Raw genomic sequence first — 22,254 nt, 5'->3', positions numbered from 1 at the left:
TGGGGATGCTGGAGTTCACCGGATCAAGGTGTTGTTTTGTTTTACAATCGTTACGCAGGCGCGCAAGCGCGAATTTCTTTCTTGCAGCACTAAAAAGTATCTGTGACACATCTCGAAATTGAAATTTCGTCACTTTGACATAATTTTTTTACCATTTTAAATTAGCCGTTACATGGACTATTATGTATGAAAATGTGTGCATTTTTATGTAGAATACAACAAAAAAATACTCATGATTGTAGCTTTTATCAGTTTTGAGATATTTTCATATAAATAACGATAAGTGCCAAAATTTCAACCTTCGGTCAACTTTGACTCCACCGAAATGGTCGAAAAACGCAATTGTAAGCTAAAACTCTTATATTTTAGTAATATTCAATCATTTAACTTAATTTTGCAACTAATTGGAAGTCTCTAGCACAATATTTCGATTTATGGTGAATTTATGAAAAACTTTTTCCTTACGTCCGCGCATAAACTCTTCCGAAAATAATCATACATGCGATTGTGGTAATGTTTGCACCATTTTAAATTAGCCGTTACATAAAGTTTTATATATGAAAATGTGCGCATTTTCATGCACAATACAGCTAAAAACAAACCCATGGTTGTAGCTTTTATCAATTATGAAATATTTTCATATAAAATATGATAAGTGACAAATTTTCAACCTTCGGTCAATTTTGACTCTACCGAAATGGTCGAAAAACGCAATGGTAAGTCTAAAACGCTTATATTCTAGTAATATTCAAGACGTTACCCTTCATTTTGCAACCAAAGTTGGAAGTCTTCTAGCACAATATTTTCGATTTATGGTTGATTTATGAAAAAAATAACATTTTCTTTACGTCCGCGCGGTAACTCTTCCGAAAAAATTATACGTGCGATTGTGGTAATGTTTGCACCATTTTAAATTAGCCGTTACATAACGTTTTATATATGAAAATGTGTGCAATTTCATGTATAATACAACAAAAAATAGTCGAAGGTTGTAGCTTTTCTCATTTCGAAATATTTGCATATAAATCACGATAAATAGAAAAAAAACCACGTTCGGTCAAATTTGACTCTACTGAAATGGTCGAAAAACGCAATTGTAAGATAAAAAACTCTTACAGTGCTAGTAATATTCAGTCATTTATCTTCATTGTGAAACAAATTCGAAGTCTCTAGCACAATATTTAAATTTATGGTGAATTTAAAAAAAAAAATTTTCCTTCCCTCCGCGCGCGGATTCTCCGCCACAAATCTCCGAAATTTGTAAGTCCCATTCTTGGAATATTTGCTCCATTTCATATTAGGCATTTCATAGAGTTTTATATATGAAACTCGTGCGCAATTTCATGTAGAATAAAACGAAAAATATTTGAAAGTTGTAGCTTTTTCTTATGTCCGAAATAATTGCATATAAAAAAAATATATAAAAAAAATTCGACATTCGGTCAACTTTTAACTCGTCAGATATGGTCGAAAACTGCATTTGTAAGCTAATATTCTTACAGTATAGCAATATTCAATCATTTGTCTTCATTTTGAAAGAAATTGGAAGTCTAGGACAATATTTAGATTTATGAATTTTGAAACAAAAAAAAATATGTGTTTACGTCCGCACGTTACGAATTCATGCATTATTTTGTGATATTTTCTCTGTGTTTGCTTTTATCGTTTTTACAATGTGTTATATACCAAAATGATTGCAATTTAGTGTACATTACAACGAAAAAAAAGTAACTTGTTACCTTCAACCGTTTTTGCGCACAGCGTGATTTGAATACAATTATATATGAAATTTCATTTTTGCGCTATCTATATCGCATTATTTATATATGATAATGATATTTTTTTTCTTTTTTTTTCATTTCTGATGGTTGCATACTAAACTTCAGGCAATGACAAAAAAAGGAGCCAAAATGAACTCTTAATCTTCAAAACTAAGCGCGCTATGATTTTTTGAAACAAATATTTTGTCCGCTCCCGCGCTCACTCTGAAACGTCTCCGGCACACGGGAGACATTTTTTTTTTTTTTTTTTTTTTTACAGCTTCGGCGTTTAAGGGTTAAGCACAAGGTTTAGCAGACGAAGCCTGTTCGCAAGAATCCGAACAAGCGAGAGAGGCGACGGCCGACGGACTAGCGGCCGATGCGGAGTTGCCAGTTCGGATTGCAAAAACTACGATACCGCTGGTAAAATCGACGTTGGCGGCGAAAGGTGCAGCAGAGGATAGAATGCAGGTCCCAGTTTCGCCCGTAAGGCCGTTCAAAATACGTACGAAGGACGATAAGGCTCCTATTAAAAGTACGAAAAATAGGGAGTTGGCAACCTCGTGGATACGTTCGTGGAAGGCAGTGTCCGTCTGGATGAGAAAGGTCGAGGCCGAGTTCTCCGACGCTCATAAACGATACCAATACTAATAGAGACGAAGTTATATCTGTCTTAAGGGAGCCTTCATCTTGGAGATCTAGACGAGATTCTTGCTCTCGATCCGTGAGCAGAGAAAGAGTGAGGCGTTCTCGTTCCCCTGCTGACTATCCTGGATCGAGCCAACGGCGGCCAGCAAAGATCAAAGAGACCGCGGCCGTAGGGGCAGCAGGCGGCCGTGGAATTCCGGAACCAGTCTGTCAGAAGATAGGGGCGAGACAACATCCCTTGTGACGGAGAATGGTACATTAGAGCGGAGGAAGGAGAAAACCAAAGAGTTTCTGGCCTCGTATGCAGAGTGATTGATTTGATTCGTCAATTCAATAACCTTTCGGAGAAGACAGAACAAAACACCGGCCAGTATGCTTCCGCCTGAAATTGACATGGCATTTGGATTAAAAAGGGATACCAAGGTGTCGTATGAATTGCCTTGTTCGAGTCATGCGGATTCGGTCTTGCAACACGTAAACGCAAAGATTGCAGGAAGGGATAATTCCTTAAGATCTAATAGATTATTTAATTATTCCCCCTCCAATGATAAAGCAAAGGAAATATTATACGACACCGAAGGTCCCTTGCTGTCTAGACAAGTGAACCCTAATGTTGTCAGATTAAGGCCTGGATTAACCTTGGATTAGGTTAAAATGGAGTGCCCTTCAATGACGTCCAAAGAGGCTTGCTAGTTAGAAGCAACAGCTTCTTCTGTCTTTCAGGCTGCTTCTTGGTTAGATCTTTGGTCAACAGCAGTAGCGAAGATTGCATCTCGGAAGTAAGTAACAAGAAAAGTAGTGGATGAATCATTGTTCATTAGATTACTACAGTCAGGTTCCAAGGTGATTGCGTACCTGACAAACGTAAGTGCCAATGTTTGGGCAAATATCCTGCTAAGGAGGGAGAGATGCAGCGTGGCTAGACTAAGCCGCAATGTGGATTTGGATTCCCTGTTAGCGATGAGGAATGGGGATATCTTGGAGTCGCAACTGCTGTTGCCAGAGGTCATACTGGAAGAGGCGATAGATAGAAGAAGGATGGACACTAACGATAGGTTGGTGCAACAGGCAGTTAGGAAAACGTCTAACAGTTAAGCTACTCCTTTGGAGGGAAGACAGCAGCAAATGTCTCGAAAGAAGACAGTGAGACATAACATCCCTAACCCTAGAGCCACAAGACCCTCTAACCCCAGAGGCTAACTCATCGGCCCTTTCACAATAGAAACAACAGAGGAAGGGGCAGTAGGGGAGAGGGAGAGGCTCAAGAAGATAGGATGGGCGCCTCTATCACTCGGCCGCACCAGTGGGGGGTTGCCTGGCAAATCACTGGAAGGTGTAGTAGGAACTAGGGGCAGAGCAGTGGGTGGTGGATGTTCTCAGGATCGGGTATTTGATCCCGTTCGAGGTAACCCCGCCCCTGACAGATCAGCCATTACCCCACGTCGCTTATGCCCACAAATCTCAGAAGGCCATTATTCTTCAGGACGAAGTGATGAAGATGATGGAAAAAGGAGCTGTGGAAACAAGTATGCAGTCCGTCAAAAGGCTTCTACAGCAGGATTTTCCTGGTACCCACCCAAAGCCAACGGGGAGTGGAGGACAGTAATAGACCTGTCAACGCTGAATCTGTTTATAAGGAAAACCAGTTTCAAGATGGAAACTCCAAAAACGGTTCTACAAGCAGTCAGGATCGGGGACTTTATGCTGACAGTAGATCTAAAGGACGCATACTTTCAGATACCAGTCCATCAGTCTTCAAGGAAATTTCTCCGCTTCAGTCTTGCAGGGAAAGCTTTCGAATTCAAGGTCCAGTGCTTCGGATTGACAACGTCTCCTCAAGTTTTTACAAGAGTGTTCACTCTTGTGTAGACGTGGGCGCATGCTCAGGGGATCTGGCTAATAAGGTATCAGGTGATAGCAAAGTCCAGGGACAGGGCGACCCTCCTGCAGCTTTGTCACAGCCTAGGTATTGTGATAAATCAGGAGAAGTCGCAGTTGGATCCAAGTCAACATTTGGAGTATCTGGGAATGGTTATAGAACACAACAGAAGCCAAAGTATTCCCGACAGACCAAAGAATAGAGAAATTGCAAACAAGTGGTGAATGCCTTTTCTGGGAAAACAGACACAGGCCAGCAAGACAGTGGCAGGTGGTGCTGGGAATCCTAACCTCCCTGGAGAAGCTAGTACCACACAGGCTACACCTTCGGTCCTACAATGGGAGGGGATAAGGAGTTTTGTCACCAATAGTAGATCACCCGTACGAGGCAAATTTCCCCTTGTCGGCAGAAGTAAGGAAAGACTTGCTGTGGTTGGGTGAACGACGACAATCTGACAGTGGGTGTTCCCCCTTCAACAATCCTCTCCAGACCTCTTGCGTTCTCGGATGCGTCACTAGAAGGCTGGGGAGCCCATATTGAGAGTTGAAGGTGTCAGCAAAATGGAGTTGCAAGGACAGAGAACTCCATATAAACGTGCTGGAGTTAAAAGCAGCGTTTCTTTCAGCTCTACAGGAATTCAGGGAGAGAGTAAAGGGACACTCAGTGGTATTGATGTCAGACAACACCACAGTAGTAGCTTATATAAACAAATAACAAGGAGCCTAGTTTCCCGACAGTTACATGTGATGACAGTTCAACTTCATCAGTGGGCTATAGAGAACCTGGTAGACATCAGGGCCAGGTATATTCGGGGAAAAAGGGAAAAAGAAACATAGTGGCCGACAAGTTGAGCCGCAGGGATCAGATTTCTTTCGGGAACGGAGTGGTCCCTGAACCCCAACATGGTAGTGGACAGGATGCTCATGTTGTGGGAAGGACCGATCATAGACCTATTCGCAACCAGGTACAACAAAAGTTGGAAGTGTATTGTTCAGTAGTCCCCCAGACGTAGAGGCAGTAGCAGAAGATGCGCTACAACACCCCTGGGACAATCTGGACGTGTACGCATTTCCTCCATTTTGTCTAATCCGTCAGGTTCTGAACAGGGTAATGCGGTCTCAGAACCTCAAGATGACCCTGGTAGCCCCGTTATGGCCAAAGGCAGAGTGGTTTCCAGACCTACTGGAACTCCTAGTAGATATGCCGAGAGAGTTACCCACCCCCATGGAGCAACCTACTGTGTCAGCCACACATGGAGAGATACCACCAGTCGGTGAAGTCCCTATCGCTTCACGGGTGGAGACTGTCAAGTATCTCCTCCGAGCGAGAGGGTTTTCGCAGAAAGCAGCAACTCAGATGGCAGGAAATATCAGAAAATCATCTGCGACAGTATACCAAGGAAAGTGGTCAGCATACTGTGATTGGTGTCGTAGAGGGAACTTGTCTCCACTCGGTACCACTATTTCAGCAGTTAGCAGACTTTCTGATATATCTCAGAACAGAAAAGCATATGTCTGTATCTGCAGTGAAGGGGTACAGGGCGGCTCTAGCCTCAGTCTTACGAATGAAAGGAGTGGACATTTCGTCTTCATGGGAGTTGGCCATGCTGATGAGGAGCTTTGAACAGTCATGCCCACCAAAGGAGCTAAAAAAGCCCCAGATTGGGATCTGACCAGGGTACTTAGTAGTCTGACAAAACCCCCCTCGAACACTAAGGCAGTCCACGGATAGGACCCCTACCCGACCCTGAAGACAGTCCTTCTTATTGGCCCTGCTTGGCACCAAACCAAAGGGTGGGGGACTACATGGGCCTGTCCATATCTCATAAAAGCACTCGAGATGGATTGGAGGTCAATTGTATATTGAAGTGTTTGTCCCCAGAATTTCGTGGCCAAGACCCAAACCCAACAATAATAGTAGACGGCAGATTCGACTCCTTTACCATACCTTCCTTGGCAGGCTGTAGACAATGACAAAGAGACTAAACGAGAAACACGCACCTCAGGCCGGGGTGCTGGAGGTTGTTCGTAAGTACAGGACGGAACAAGAAGGAGTGTCAGGAATACAATATCGTTTGGCTAAGGGAGACGATCAGAGATGCTTATATGGCAGAAGACAGTCTTCTTATTGGCCCTGGCTTCAACAACAAAAGGGGTGGGGGAGCTACATGGCCTGTCATCTCATAAAAGCACTCGAGAGGTTGGAGGTCAATGGTATTTGAGTTTGTCCCAGAATTCGTGGCCAAGACCCAAAACCCAACAATAGTAGACGGCAGATTCGATCTCCTTTACCATAACCTTCCTTGGCAGACTTTGTAGACAATGACAAAGATGAGATGCTCCTGTGCCCCGTCAGGGCACCTAAGGGAGTACTTAAGGAGAACAAGGCACCTAAGGCCGGGGTGCTGGAGGTTGTTCGTAAGTACAGGACAGAACAAGAAGGAAGTGTCCAGGAATACAATATCGTTTTGGCTAAGGGAGACGATCAGAGATGCTTATATGGGAGAAGACAGAGGGTCAGATAGCCAGGTGGGAGCTAGAGCTCATGACATCAGGGGCTTGAGTGCTTCTCTGGCATTTAAGAAGAACATGTCTGTGGATAGAATTCTGAAAGCTGGTGTGTGGAAACGCCAAACAACTTTCACCTCATTTTATTTGAGACATTGCCCATAGATCCTTGGACACTTTTTCCTTGGGTCCAGTGGTGGCGGCCCAACAAGTGATATAGCTCATCCAGTGCCCCTGGCGGGTCAGTTTGCGTCTAGTCTAAGATGAAGGTATGAAAGTAGAATGAATGGGATGACTGGTCTTTTTTCTTTACTACTTTCTTTGTACTCCTTTAACTACGGGCAATATGAAGGAGAGTACCGTCATGTGCTGGAACGGACTAGATGCAGGTGAGGTGGTCAGCCATACTGTGAAGCTATCTTAGGTTATGATATACTTTTCAGTAGCAACACACACCTCTAGATAATAGGGAAGAGAGGGGTGAAGGTGGATCCAGTTGCAAGGGACAGAGTAAACCATAGAATGGTATCTACACCCATGGGGAAAACCAATAGATCCGCTTATATCTTTGGTTCTAGGTTCATTGTCCATTCTCTAAGAATTTCCCTATATATTGGGAAATGGATAAGGTGGCAAACTCCCAGTCAGTTGTAGAGACTTACCTCCCTCCAATAATTAAGTCTATCCTAATGTTAAGACCGAAGGTTTGTTCCGTATATGAACAAATACCAAATTTGTAACTAATTTGTATTTTTCATAACTAACAAACCTGAGGTCTTAACAGGTAAAGGCCCACCTCGAACCACCCCTCTAGCAGTCTAAACTGGGTTAGAAATATAACTGGTGGGTCACAGGTAGCCGTGGGCATTCTGGGTATACATGCCCCGTGACCTGGTATAGATGCCAATAGTCCCTGGATCTCACAAGTGTAATTTTAATTCTACCGGTTTCCAGCTTGGCGCTAGTAAATCCTAATGTTAAGACCTCAGGTTTGTTAGTTATGAAAAATACAAATTAGTTACAAATTTGGTATTTTTCTGGTCTATGTTGCGAAGTTCTGCCTTCGACCATTCCACTATTCCTGCGCTGTATCTGATTACTGGCACTGCCCATGTATTTAGGCTTTATCATATTTCCGGCATTGAGTTTTGACTTGAGTATCGCCTTGAGTCTGCATATGTTCTTTTCTGATCGTGTCCTTCTTCTCTTGGTGTTTTATATCCCCTCCTTCCATTATTCCCAGGTATTTGTATCCCGTCTCATCTATGTGTTTGATGTTGCTCCCATCTGGTAGCTTTATCCTTTCAGTCCTTGTTACTTTGCCCTTTTGTATGTTGACTAAGGCGCATTTTTCTATTCCAAACTCCATCCTGATGTCCCCAGATACAATCCTTATAGTCTGGATTAGGGTATCTATTTCCTTGATGCTCTTGCCATACAGCTTGATGTCGTCCATGAACATCAGATGGTTAATTCTGTTGCCTCTTTTCTTGAGTTGGTACCCAGCATCCATCTTTTGCAGTACTTTTGTCATGGGAATCATGGCTACTACGAAGAGTAGTGGGGACAGTGAGTCGCCCTGGAAGATCCCTCTCCTGATATTAACCTCTGCTAGTCTTATTCCAGAGCTTGTAAGTATTGTTTTCCAGTTGCGCATTGTATTTTTGAGGAAGCTGATGGTGTTTTCCTCTGCCCCATATATTTTCAGGCATTCTATTAGCCATGTGTGTGGTATCATGTCGAAGACTTTCTTATAGTCTATCCATGCCATGCTTAGGTTGGTTTTCCTTCTCTTACTGTTCTTTATTACCATTTTGTCTATGAGGAGCTGGTCTTTAGTGCCCCTACACTTCCTTCTGCAGCCTTTCTGTTGGTGGGGGATGGTGTTTGTATCCTCTAGGTAGTTGTATAGCCTTTCGCTGATGATACCTGTTAGTAGGCAGGTGATAGGCCTGTAGTTACTGGCTATATTTCCCTTACTCTCGTCTTTCTGGACTAAGGATGTTCTTCCTTTGGTCATCCATTTGGGTGCATGGTGATTTGTGATACAATGCTGGAGTTGTTCTGCTATTCTTGGGTGTAGGGCCTTGAAGTTTTTGAGCCAGTATCCATGGACTTCATTGGGACCTGGGGCTTTCCAGTTGGGCATTTTCTTTAGCTGGTGTCTGTTGTGTGATACCGGATTGCTCCATATGTTTTCCCAGAGTCTTACTTGGTTTGGCTTCAGGAATTTCTTGGTGGTTGTCTTCCCCTCTTAGTTGGCTGTATAGTCTTTTCTGGTTGGTTCCGAATAGTTTGTTCTGTTGGTATCCCTTATTCCTGTTCATGTATCGTTGGATCTTATGTGCTTTGGCCTTAAGCCTCTGTTTTACATCCTCTATTGTGTTGTTTAGTCCCCTCTCGTGTACTTTGTATTTCTCGTTCAGTTCCTCCCTTGTTTTCTTGCTTCTTAGCCTTTTTTCTGCCATTTCTTTCAGTTTACTCAAGTCGGATCTCATCACCATGATTTGCTTCTCCAGGCGCCTTTTCCAAGGCAGTTGCTGTTTTGGTTTCTGTTGGGTTGGTTGTGCTGGTGGTGTTGGTGTTTGTGTCCCCATCAGTTCTGCTACTAATCTTGCTCCTGCATATGTCAAGTTATTTGTTTCTGTGATATTGGTGGTGTGTATTAGTCTCATTATTTCATTGACCTCACTTGTTTTCTCCCTTAATTTCTTGGTGTTGTAGGCTTTCATGGAGGGGATCTTTGTTCTCTCTGTGTCTGGCTTCATCCATTGTCTGATCATTTCATCCCATTCCCTCCTGTCTGTTACTTCGTCGGTGTTTCCTCGTGTTTCATTGTTGGATACCTCATCATCCCCGTCATCTTCTGTGGCATCATCTCTCAGTTCGTCTTCTTGTAATTCGTTGCCGTGCGTCATTTCCCTTTCAAGTTCCTCTCTTTCTGTTGGGGAGAGCCAGTTCTTTTTCTTTATGTTCCTTACTTGGTCTGCCAGCCTCTGCTCTGTTTGGGGGATGTTATTCCTCTCATTCCAGATGTTGACCAACCTTCTGATGTAGCATCTCCATATTTCCTTATTTTCTTCTCTCATCCATTTCTTCCTCTGGTTTGCTTCTGTAGCTCCAGTCTCTGGTTGTTGGTTACTGTCGTGGTGGTGGTTCCTCTGTTGCCAGAGGCTCCATTTACGTCGTTGTCGTTTAATCCTTCATTTCTTTCCATCATTGCTGAGTTTTGCTATTTAACCCATAGCTGGACCCTACCCCATCAGGAATAGGTACTCATTTACAGCTGAGTAGACTGAGGAAATTATGGTAAAGATTCTTTCCCAAGGAATCAACACTGAGGAGAGCGGTCACCCAATGTTGCTTAACCAGTCAATTGACGACCTAACCCACTCTTCCACGGCGCCACATATTTTATTATTTTATTATTATTTTTTTTTTTTTTTTTGCTCTATCACAGTCCTCCAATTCGACTGGGTGGGTATTTATAGTGTGGGGTTCCGGGTTGCATCCTGCCTCCTTAGGAGTCCATCACTTTTCTTACTATGTGTGCCGTTTCTAGGATACACTCTTCTGCTGAGGCCTGGAGCTACTTCAGCTTCTAGTTTTCTAGATTCCTTTTCAGGGATCTTGGGATCGTGCCTAGTGCTCCTATGATTATGGGTATGATTTCCACTGGCATATCCCATATCCTTCTTATATCTATTTTCAGATCTTGATACTTATCCATTTTTTCCATCTCTTTCTCTTCAACTCTGGTGTCCCATGGTATTGCGACATCAATGAGTGATACTTTCTTCTTGACTTTGTCAATCAACGTCACGTCTGGTCTGTTTGCACGTATCACCCTATCCGTCCTGATACCATAGTCCCAGAGGATCTTTGCTTGATCGTTTTCTATCACTCCCTCAGGTTGGTGCTCGTACCACTTATTACTGCAAGGTAGCTGATGTTTCTTGCACAGGCTCCAGTGGAGGGCTTTTGCCACTGAATCATGCCTCTTTTTGTACTGGTTCTGTGCAAGTGCCGGGCATTCGCTCGCTATACGTTTATGGTTTCATTTTTCGTATTGCACTTCCTACATATGGGAGAGATGTTATTTCCATCTATCGTTCTTTGAACATATCTGGTTCTTAGGGCCTGATCTTGTGCCGCTGTTATCATTCCTTCAGTTTCCTTCTTCAGCTCTCCCCTCTGTAGCCATTGCCATGTGTCATCGCTGGCTAGTTCTTGAGTCTGTCTCATGTATTGTCCGTGCATTGGTTTGTTGTGCCAGTCCTCTGTTCTGTCTATCATTCTCTTGTCTCTGTATATTTCTGGGTCTTCGTCTACTTTTATTAGTCCTTCTTCCCATGCACTCTTTAGCCACTCGTCTTCACTGGTTTTCAGATATTGCCCCAGTGCTCTGTTCTTTGGTGTTGACGCAGTCCTCTATACTTAGTAGTCCTCACCCTCCTTCCTTTCGTGTTATGTATAGTCTGTCCGTATTTGCTCTTGGGTGTAGTGCTTTGTTTATTGTCATATGTTTCCTGGTTTTCTGATCTATGCAGCGGAGTTCTGCCTTCGTCCATTCCACTATTCCTGCGCTGTATCTGATTACTGGCACTGCCCATGTGTTTATGGCTTTGATCATATTTCCTCCATTGAGTTTTGACTTGAGTATCGCCTTGAGTCTCTGCATATATTCTTTCCTGATCGTGTCCTTCATCTCTTTGTGTTTTATATCCCCTCCTTCCATTATTCCCAGGTATTTGTATCCTGTCTCATCTCTGTGTTTGATGTTGCTCCCATCTGGTAGCTTTATCCCTTAAGTTTTCGTTACTTTGCCTTTTTGTATGTTGACTAAGGCGCATTTTTCTATTCCAAACTCCATCCTGATGTCCCCGGATACAATCCTTACAGTCTGGATTAGGGTATCTATTTCCTTGATGCTCTTACCATACAGATTGATGTCGTCCATGAACATCAGATGGTTGATTCTGTTGCCTCTTTTCTTGAGTTGGTACCCGGCATCCATCTTCTGTAGTACTTTTGTCATGGGAATCATGGCTACTACGAAGAGTAGTGGGGACAGTGAGTCGCCCTGGAAGATCCCTCTCCTGATATTAACCTCTGCTAGTCTTATTCCAGAGCTTGTAAGTATTGCATTCCAGTTGCGCATTGTATTTTTGAGGAAGCTGATGGTGTTTTCCTCTGCCCCATATATTTTCAGGCATTCTATTAGCCATGTGTGTGGTATCATGTCGAAGGCTTTCTTATAGTCTATCCATGCCATGCTTAGGTTGGTTTTCCTTCTCCTACTGTTCTTCATTACCATTTTGTCTATCAGGAGCTGGTCTTTTGTGCCCCTACACTTCCTTCTGCAGCCTTTCTGTTGGTGGGGGATGGTGTTTGTCTCCTCTAGGTAATTGTATAGCCTTTCACTGATGATACCTGTTAGTAACTTCCACATTATTGGTAGGCAGGTGATAGGCCTGTAGTTACTGGCTATATTTCCTTTACTCTTGTCTTTTTGTACTAAGGATGCTCTTCCTGTGGTCATCCATTTGGGTGCATGGTGATTTGAGATACAATGCTGGAGTTGTTCTGCTATTCGTGGGTGTAGGGCCTTGAAGTTTTTGAGCCAGTATCCATGGACTTATTATTATTATTATTATTATTATTATTATTATTATTATTATTATTATTATTATTATTATTATTATTTTATTTATTTTTTATTTTATTTTTTTTTTCTATCAGTCCCCCAATTTGACTGGGTGGTATTTATAGTGTGGGGTTCCGGGTTGCATCCTGCCTTCTTAGGAGTACATCACTTTTCTTACTATGTGTTATGTGTGCCGTTTCTAGGATTACACTCTTCTGCATGAGTCCTGGAGCTACTCCAGCCTCTAGTTTTTCCAGATTCCTTTTAAGGGATCTTGGGATCGTGCCTAGTGTTCCTATGATTATGGGTACAATTTCCACTGGCATATCAAGATCTGGGACAAATGCAGATTGCAGTACTAGTTGTGTCTCATGTCTTTTCCTCTGCTTTGTCATCGGCTGTGTTGTGTGTAATGCTGGTCTGGCTCCCAAGGGGATATTTCCCCTTCAGGGAGAGAGGGACCAACTACATTTTGTTCTTTAGCATTTTACATATGCTACATTGAGGATATTTTGAAAACATTTGTATTATGACATTAATGTGTTATGTATCTTTGATTTTATCTTTTTACAAATTTTCTGGGAAGGTGGTATTGCTTTAGTCTTTCAGAATGTGTGTTTCGGGATATTTGAGACATTAGGGGTTTGTGTTGGAGATAAAGTTTTTATGCTAGGATTTGGCTGTCTAGCATAGGACTACATTCATACACTTCTTCTCCACGAGTTTTAATGGCTTACGATTGCGCTCTTCCCATCTGCTTGCTGGACCAGTCATGATTGCCATCTTGTCTATTTCCAGTCATTTTGGTGTGGGGGGGCATGGGTCGTATGACTCACTTCCTTCCCGTTATCCTTACAGATAAATATAATTCTTTTTGCTCTCACAGGAAATATTATTTCCTGTGATAGGGTCTTTAGTTGTCAGCCCTGCTTTTTGCCTGGAAATCTGGCAGCGGCGACATTCTGCCTAGTACTTTGGAGCCCCTCTGCTTTTCTTTCCTCTGACAGAGATGCCCCTTTACTAATTTTGGTGTGCTTGTTAGTGCTGTGAACAGAGCTTGGAGCCCAGTCTGTGTTGTTGGCGGTATGTTCCTCGCTGTCATCGGAGCCCCTTCTTGCTCACCGACAATACTGCATTGTCGTGCGGGGATACCAACCTTACAGATGGCTTTTCTGATTTGTGGATATTGTCTTCCTATGATGTTCGACTTGGTACCCTTTTTGTCATACAAAATAAATTGTAGTACAGTTTTGTTTTATGTTTTTCCAGGCTACGCACAATGTTTCTCTCTCTCTCTCTCTCTCTCTCTCTCTCTCTCTCTCTCTCTCTCTCTCTCTCTCTCTCTCTCTCTCTCTCTCTCTCTCTCTGTAGAGTAATCTGCTGTGTGAAGTCACAAATGGTCCTGTGACATCTTGGCTTCTTTTGACTGCATAGTTTGGCGGTGCTGCGTTTAAGTGATGGTACTTCCACTTCCTTCGGCGATGGGTTTTCTTGGCAAATTCTTAGTTATTCTTCATATGTATATGTCGTGGGGAGGCCCCCCGGTTGCTGTAGGAGACGAAAGAAGACCTTTTTGCCATCTTCTCCCTCTCTGAGACCTTTGACTAGGGCTACCAGTCCGATTGCTGTGACGTCACTTTCAGTACTCCTACTGTGATGTCTCCCACTGCCTGTTGCTGTAAAGTCACTCCCAGCCTCGTCCATGACGTCATTGCGGTCAGTTGTCAACCCATTGTAGGTTTTCTTTCAGGAGTTGGTTGATTGGCTGGACTCTGTGTTTAGTAGGAGGTTCCCAGTGTTTTCAAGCAGGGTGCGTCTGCGTCATAGGGCAAGGACTTCTTCGCCTTTTCCTTTTCTCTTCTTCCCCCTCCCCTCCCCCTCCATTGGAGAATTCAGGACTTGTGGCATCATGTGAGAGTGAAAGAGGTGTTTCACCATCTTTCCAGCGCAGACATGACTCTCCTCTTCAAGTACATGAATGTGTGTTCCTGTCTGTGTTGATCTTTCCTAGTATCAGAGTTCTCAGGCTGATCCTTCGGTTCAAGTTCGTCGCATGATGAAGCGGCTCCAATGTAGGGGCTGGCAAAGGCGACCACAGCCATGTACATGATGCACTCTTGCCGTTAATCGTCCAGAGTCAAGGTTTAAGAGACTTCTAGGCAGTGATCTTCTCCCCGACGTTCCCACTTGGATCATTCTACTTATCACAACTGTGTATGTGTTTCATCGCACGTTCATGTACTTGATGGAGTTCCTACTTTTGTTGTTAGTCTTCCAGAGCCAGGGTTTGAGAGACTTCTAGGCAAAGAGTGATCTTCTCCCCGACATTCTCACTCGGATCGTTCCACATATCACATCTGTGTACGTGATAGAATTCCTACTGTCGCTGGTAGTCTTCCAGAGTCAGGGTTTGAGAGACTTCTAGGCAATGAATGATCTTCTCCCTGACAGTCTCACTTGGATCATTCTACATATTACGGCTGTGTTTGTGATTCATCGCACGTCTGTGTACGTGATGAAGGTCCTACTCTCACCGTTCATCTTCTAGAGTCGAGTTGAGAGACTTCTTGGCAAGAGTGTTCTCACTTGGATCGTTGTACACATCACGAATGTGTACATGATCGTGGTCCTACTTTGTGCTTCTTCCAGAGTGAAGGGTCGAGAGACAACTAGGTAAGGGTGGTCATATCCCTGATGTTCATTCGTAGATTGTTTTACATCAGACCGCTGTTTACATGTCTTCACCCTTCTTTGTATGTGGTTCATCACTCAACCATGTAACCATGTACTTGACCATTGTTGTCCATGTGCATAGTTCATCACACATCAGGTGTGTGGTTCATCCCACGTCCATATACATGGTTCATCCTACGTACATGGTTCATTGCATGTCCACATACGTGGTTTGTAGCACAGCCAATGTTCCAGTGTCTTCCTTTTCAAGGGCAATCCAGGATGTTATTTTATTATTCAACAGTATAGTTCTGGTGGAAGAGATGACGACCTACCCAACAGTAATTTGGAACATCTGTGCAAATGCCAGTCAATGGATTCCTTCATTCTAGCAAGTGGTTGAGTTCTTAACCTATTCAAAGCTGTCTTAACCTAGCCTAAGTTGTTGAGTTCTTATCCTAGCCTGACTAGTTCAAAGCTACCTTAACCTAGTCTTGGTGGTTGGGTTCTTACCGTAGCAAGTGGTTGAGTTCTTAGCTTAGCTTAACTAGTTCATAGCTACCTGAACCTAGCCTAAGTGGTTGAGTTTGTAGCCTAGCCTAACTAGTTCAAAGCTACCGTAACCTAGCCTTAGTGGTTGGGTTCTTAGTTTAGCAAGTGGTTTAGTTCTTAGCCTGGCCTACCCTAGTTTGTTGAACCTGATTTATTTTATATTTTAGTTGAGCTTAAGTCCTTAAGTTCTAAGCCTAGCCTAGCCAGTTTGAATATGCCTTACTGATTTATCCCAGCCCAGGTGGATGGGTCCTAGGCCTAGCCTTGGTTTAAGTTTATGTATTTTTTGGGCATACTCTTCAAATTCCCAAATGTTCTTCTGCTTCTTGATTCTTCAAGAAGATTTTCCCATTCTTCAAGACCTATGTTAGACCTCTTCTTTGCGAAAGAAGCTAGAGGTCTTCTTTCTGCCACCAGCTCCACTCTTTAACAGTTGAGATGCTTTAGTGGGCGGTCAACAATTCAGTGGAGCTCATGGCCAGATACATTCCAGGCAGGAGAAATGTAATGGCCGATAAGGTAAGCTGTCGGAGTAAAGTCCTACATACGGAGTGGTCTCTGCATCAGGATGTAGTTGACAGGCCGTTTCTTCTTTGGGGAAGACCCTTGTTAGACCTCTTTGCCACTCACTTCCAACAAAGGAAGCTGGAGGTCTACTTCTTGGTGGTCCAGGATCGTCTTCCTCTGGCAGAGGACACTCTCAGCATCTTTGGCACAATCTCGAGGTGTACTATACCTTTCTTCTGTTCTGCCTGATCTGTCAGGTCCTAAACAGAGTGATGAGTTCCAGGAATCTTAGGATGACCTTGGTGGTGCCTCTGTGGCCACAAGCAGAGTGGTTCCCAGAACTTCTGTATCTTCTGCCAGTGGTTCGGAGAGAAATTCCTCTATGGAACAACCTCCTTTGCCAACCTCATGTAGAAAGGTTCCACGAGTCGGTAAGATCTCTATCGCTTCATGGCTGGAGACTGTCAGATGTCACCTGACAGCAAGAGGCTTTTCTTGCAAAACAGCAGGCCAGATGTCCAGCTATCTTGGACCTTCATCAGAGGTTTCTATGGTAAGTAGACTGTCTACTGTGGTTGGGGTTATCAGCGGTGTTTCTCTCCACTCAGAACTTCTGTGAGCAGATAGCGGATTTTCTAATCTTTCTCAGAAACAAAAAAGCTCTTTCCGTCTCGGCTTTCAGGGGTTACAGGGCCACCTTTGCGTTGGTCCTGCGCCAGAAGGGCGTGGACATCTCTTCATCCTGAGAAATTTTGATGTTGTTCAGGAGTTTAAAACAATCCAGTTCACCAAGAGAACTCAAACCTGCAATTTGGGATCTTATTCTGGTCCTGAATAGTCTTACTCAAGCTCCAGTCAAACCATTATGTCATTTGTCAATCAGGAATCTGACTCTGTCTTTAGTCTCCCTGTTGGCCTTGGCTTCCTCAGAGAGAGTTACCTTACAGACCTTACAGCTTGTTCGGGTTGCCCCAGGTCCCTCGGTGTGAGGCACCTCTAATGTCTACCAGAGAATTGCTAATGCATCTTCCAATCTTGGATGGTCTGGGATGCAGCTTAGATATTTGTCAAGCTTCTTCTTAAACACATCTATGCTCACTTCTGATATGTTCCTCAGATGAGCTGGTAACTCATAGAATAGACGCTGAAATATCGATGCTGGTGTGTAGTAGATTAATGTCCTGTGCACTTTCCTCAGTTTTCCCGGTATAGTTTTGGGTACTATTGCTCTACTTCTGCTTGCTCTTTCTGATATTTCTAGCTCCATGATGTTTTCAGTAATGCCTTCTATCTGTTTCCATGCCTGTATTATCTTGTAGCATTCTCTTCTCCTCTCTAGACTATATAATTTTAAAAATTGTTAGTCTTTCCCAGTAGTCAAGATCCTTAACTTCTATTCTAGCTGTAAAGGACCTTTGTACACTCTCAATATGTGGAATATCCTTTGATAGTGTGGGTACCATATCATATTGCAATATTCAAGTGGACTACGTACATACATTTTGTAAAGCATAATCATGTGTTCAGCTTTTCGTTTTGAAGTGCCGTAACAACATTCCCATTTTTGCTTTGCATTTGGAGAGCTTCATGGCCTGAGTTATGAAACTAAAAAACTCCAGGGGTTGGAGGTCTGTGGCTTTTGAATTTGTCCCAAAATTTGTAGCTAAGACTCAGAATCCCTTGGTTCATGAGAGCAGATTTGCCTCATTTTCACTACATGACTGTTTGTGGATAGTGATCCGCAGAAGTTTTTGCTTTGTCCTGTCAGAGCTGTGTGCCATTATCTGAAAAGGACTCTTCACCTAAAGCTAGTATAGCAGACTTTTTGTTGGTACTGGCTGGTCCAGAGTGGAATTTTCCAAGAACTCTATATCATTCTGGCTGTATGAGGTGATTAAGCAGGCATACTCCTCACCTTATAGCTCTGTCACAGAGTGTGCTGGCTATAGTAGATGACATCAGAGGAATGAGATCCTCTCTGACATTTAAGAAGAACTTATCTGTTCATAGGATTTTGAATGCTGGTTCCTGGCTTCAGCAGACCACATTCACTTCCTTTTCCTGAAGGACATTGCCCACAGGTTCTTGGACACTTTTTCCTTGGGTCTGATGGTGGCTACCCAACAAGTAATGTAGCTGATCCAGTGCCCCTAGCGAGACAGTTTGCATCTTACCCAAGATGATTGTGTGGAAGAGAGAATGGGTGAGATGGCTTGTCTCCTTTGTTCTTCCTACAGGTGGGTTGAAGAATAAGACAGGTCATAAGCTAGAACTGGTCTGATAAAGGTGATTGTGGCAGCAATACTGGTTGCAGTTACTATTTGGTTTGTTCCTATACAATAAGGAAGTCTGTTTCTCAGTAGCACTTACTCCACTCTCTGACAAGGGGAGGGAGGAGTAGTAACAAATCCCTGTGGCCTACGTACATGGTTTGTTGCTTGAACAGACAGTTCTCTTTACCTTCCACAAATGCAATGAATCTGGACATCTCATTGTGTTTAATCCCAGAAGATTGAGTTTTAGATACTCGCTTATCTATTTTCTCATGGCTCAGACCCCCTTCTTTAGAACTTTATCTTCTAGGAAGGGTGGTCAGGTGGGCTGAACCCCCAGCCCGTACATGGTACTTGTACCTCCCTCGAAGTATAAGTCTATTACTGCCCACCGCTAGCCACCCCTCTCATATCCTGAGTTGGAAGAAAGACTGGTGATTCACGAGGTTCCAAGCCCAGTCGGTGACCAGCATCCACCTCATATATGCATGAGTTGCCAGATGCCACAGATTCCTTGCTTTACAATCTTTGATTGTTTTATAACTGGTTTCCAGCTGGCGCTAGAAAATTATCCTATTGTTAAGACCTCAGGTTGTTAGCTATGAAAAATACAAATTGATGAAAAATTTGTCATTTTGTTTACAATTTTAGTCTTGTGTGATTTCCAAATCTTGCTCAGCCTGGACGTTGTTTTATTTGGCTCTTCTAGTCTTGCTAAATACCAGTTCAAAAGAATGAACTATATTGGATGTCATTGTTATTAAATATTTGGAAGGTTCATCCTCATTCATCCTTTCTCCATTTAATGATGTTTCATCTTTTTGTGTATACTCTGCCCTTATCATCTGTATTTTTCCAAGATGTTTTTGACTCCCAATACTCTATAGATTCCTGGTACATTTTTTAAAGCAGCCATTGGAAATAGTGTACTGATGTTTTATTGATTCAAAATGACTGACTGCATATTCTAAGTCTAAATCCTCTGTCCCATCTGTGACCACTTTGTCATTATAAAACCTATGACAAGGGCAAAATGCATGAAAAATAATATCCCCTTGTTGCATTCCACTGCTTACTGCAAATTCACTGTACTCCAACAATATTTACCTAGCATTTTTCACATATGATTTCAGTTAGCTTTGTATATTTAGTGGAAGTGTCATACCAGTGATGTAAATGCAATGCTTCAGTAGATACCACATCAGTCAGTCACCTTTCTTTGGTATCTTATTTCTTTATAGTAAGTTTAATTGTTTGTAATTGTATGTCAGACATTTGAGTTTCTAGTTAAAAGTTAATGCTGTAGGCATTATTGCTATGTATAGTATTACATTTTCAGTTTATCATTGCATTTGTTCTTTTATTTTAACATAGATGTAAGTCCCTATAATGAGCTCCTGTCAGATGTTCGATGGGATGAATTGATTGAACAGTTCAGGGCTGAAAATCTCAAGTTGTATCAACTGTCATCACAGTCTGCATTCTCGGTTGTAGTTCAGGCAGGACTCTCAGCACTCAAGACTCCTCACTGTTATCGGGTAGGTGCTTTTATAAGTTTCTTGGCTTCATGGAGTAGAAACTCATAATTTACCTTTAAATCCATCAGTCCCAATGAGAGTTGAATGAGATACAGCAAAATTCATATTACCTGGTACCAGTCTTTGTGCCTGTTGAATGGTATACTTTCTATCTAATCACCTTTTTGCAAAGTTCTATCATGTAGGGTCAGTTTTAAACTTCTCTTTACAAGCTCTATTGCACATTTATACCTAGGAGAAATGGGGTCTTATCTTTAAGGGGTACTATAATTAATTCATAACAGCCGTGCATCTGGTGCCCAGCCCCGTCCCATATGACGTTCCTGATTGGCTGTTCATCAGCCAACCACAGGGCTGAAAAGTTGCAAACTTGTATATACACACACACACACACACACACATGTATGTATATGTGTGTATATATATATATATATATATATATATATATATATATATATATATATATATATATATATATATATATATATATATATATACATATACATATATACATATACACACACACACACACACACATTATATATATATATATATATACATACATCAAAAGGTGCGAACATGTAGACATCAGAGGGTTACCGAAACTCGGTAGATCAGTTAAGGAGTTTATTATGAGATACGTTTCGTGTCATCCTGACACATCATCAGTCTGTAATGTAAAATCAATTCACATTTATAAAAATATAATTAAAGTTTACATGCTATTTTAAAAGGAAACCATAAAATACCTAAGTTATTCATAAAAATTATAGTTAAAAGCTAAACATACTAAAATTATTTAAAAGGTGACATTAAAATTGTTGAAATTTAGCATTAAAAAGGAATATTAACCTTAATAAAGTGAAGGACAAGAAAGGAATGGCTGTAGGACCGCCGTTTGCCCAGATCTCGACTACGCTAAGAAAAGTTGAGTAGAGGATTGACTAGAATTGAGGGAAGGAACGATGTGCTTGATATGTAAAGACTCAAGTGTCGTTATATATTGGCTATGCTTGGTATTGTCAATTATCGAAAAATGTTTTGGTTAATTTTCAATTTAAAAAGAGCTGCATGATTTCTTATATTAGAAAGTTCAGGATTGGTTATCCTCTGGCCAGTTCTGTAGCTTACTCCCAAATGACTGGAATATCGAACTTGCAACAAGCGTTTCGTCGATCCAACGTAAGTACCGGGACACCCCGGGCAAGTAAATTTGTAAATACTATTGGATCGCATAAATGGTTGCAAATTCTCTTTTTATGACCAAGAAGTGAGCTTATTTTGAGAGGATTAACAGGTATTAAATTAACTTTGAGGCTTCCGAACTCTCTTTCAATAATTTTCTTGATACGGTCTCCTAATTTATTTTTGAAAAAATATGGAATAGTGGCGTATATGGGTAATTTTGGTACATCAAATGAAGGGGTATTTTCCGTGAAGTTTAAGTTAAGTAATTTGTTTACCATTTTATAAAATACCTCCGTAGGGTACGAGTTAGTTAAAAAATAATCTTGTAAAAATTCAATTTCAGTGTGGAAAGATTTCCAATCAGAAGCATACCTAAGTGCTCTAAAGGACCAAAGTGGAGATGGCATAAAATTTTTAAAATTTATGAAGCACGAACTATAAAAATTATTCCCCATTCCAGTGAAGGTGTGCTTCCTATAGACAGAAGTATTAAACTTATTATTATCTCTGGTTATCTTGATATCTAAGAAAGGTAAGCAGTTATCTTTTTCAGTTTCTATGGTAAAGTTTATGTTACTGTGCTGAGTATTCACGAACTCCAAAAAGGCATCAGCCTGCCATGCATGTCTAAGTAAAATAAAAGTATCATCTACATATCTCTTGTAAAAAGTTGGTTTAAAAGAACTTGGGCATTCGGCTAAAAATTTTTTCTCTAAAAAATCCATAAACACATTGGCAAAAATCGGGGCTAAAGGGCACCCCATGGCCACGCCCTTGACCTGCGAGTACAGAAGACCATTAAAAACGAAAGCGGAATCTTGCACAGCAAGTTCCAATAATTGCTTAAACAAATTTCTATTAAAACCGTGGAAAGTGTCATCAGCATTTAAAAAAACTCTCTAAAATAATGTTAATTGTCTCTTCTAAAGGTACATTGGTAAATAAAGAGTCTACATCGAGACTAACCATATGTATAGTGATCCGAGTCCTGCATGACAATAAGTTTCTGAAAGTCGACTTTCAGAAACCATGGGGGGACGAAAATTATTATCAACTAAAAAATTCCCCCTTCGGGTACATAT

The 22,254-nt window shown here is 41.9% G+C and overlaps 1 protein-coding gene across 1 annotated transcript in view; it reads left to right on the top strand.

Annotated features, from left to right (window-relative positions):
• The window catches only part of LOC135220856 (E3 ubiquitin-protein transferase MAEA-like), a 213,275-nt gene that overhangs the window by 71,113 nt on the left and 119,908 nt on the right, over positions 1-22,254 (top strand). The window contains 1 exon segment of the mRNA XM_064258420.1: positions 19,821-19,984. Within this exon segment, the coding sequence (XP_064114490.1) occupies positions 19,821-19,984 (164 nt within the window).

The sequence above is a fragment of the Macrobrachium nipponense genome, chromosome 2, assembly GCF_015104395.2.
Source record: "Macrobrachium nipponense isolate FS-2020 chromosome 2, ASM1510439v2, whole genome shotgun sequence".
Taxonomy (NCBI): domain Eukaryota; kingdom Metazoa; phylum Arthropoda; class Malacostraca; order Decapoda; family Palaemonidae; genus Macrobrachium; species Macrobrachium nipponense.
This window is presented reverse-complemented; position numbering and strand designations above follow the sequence as displayed.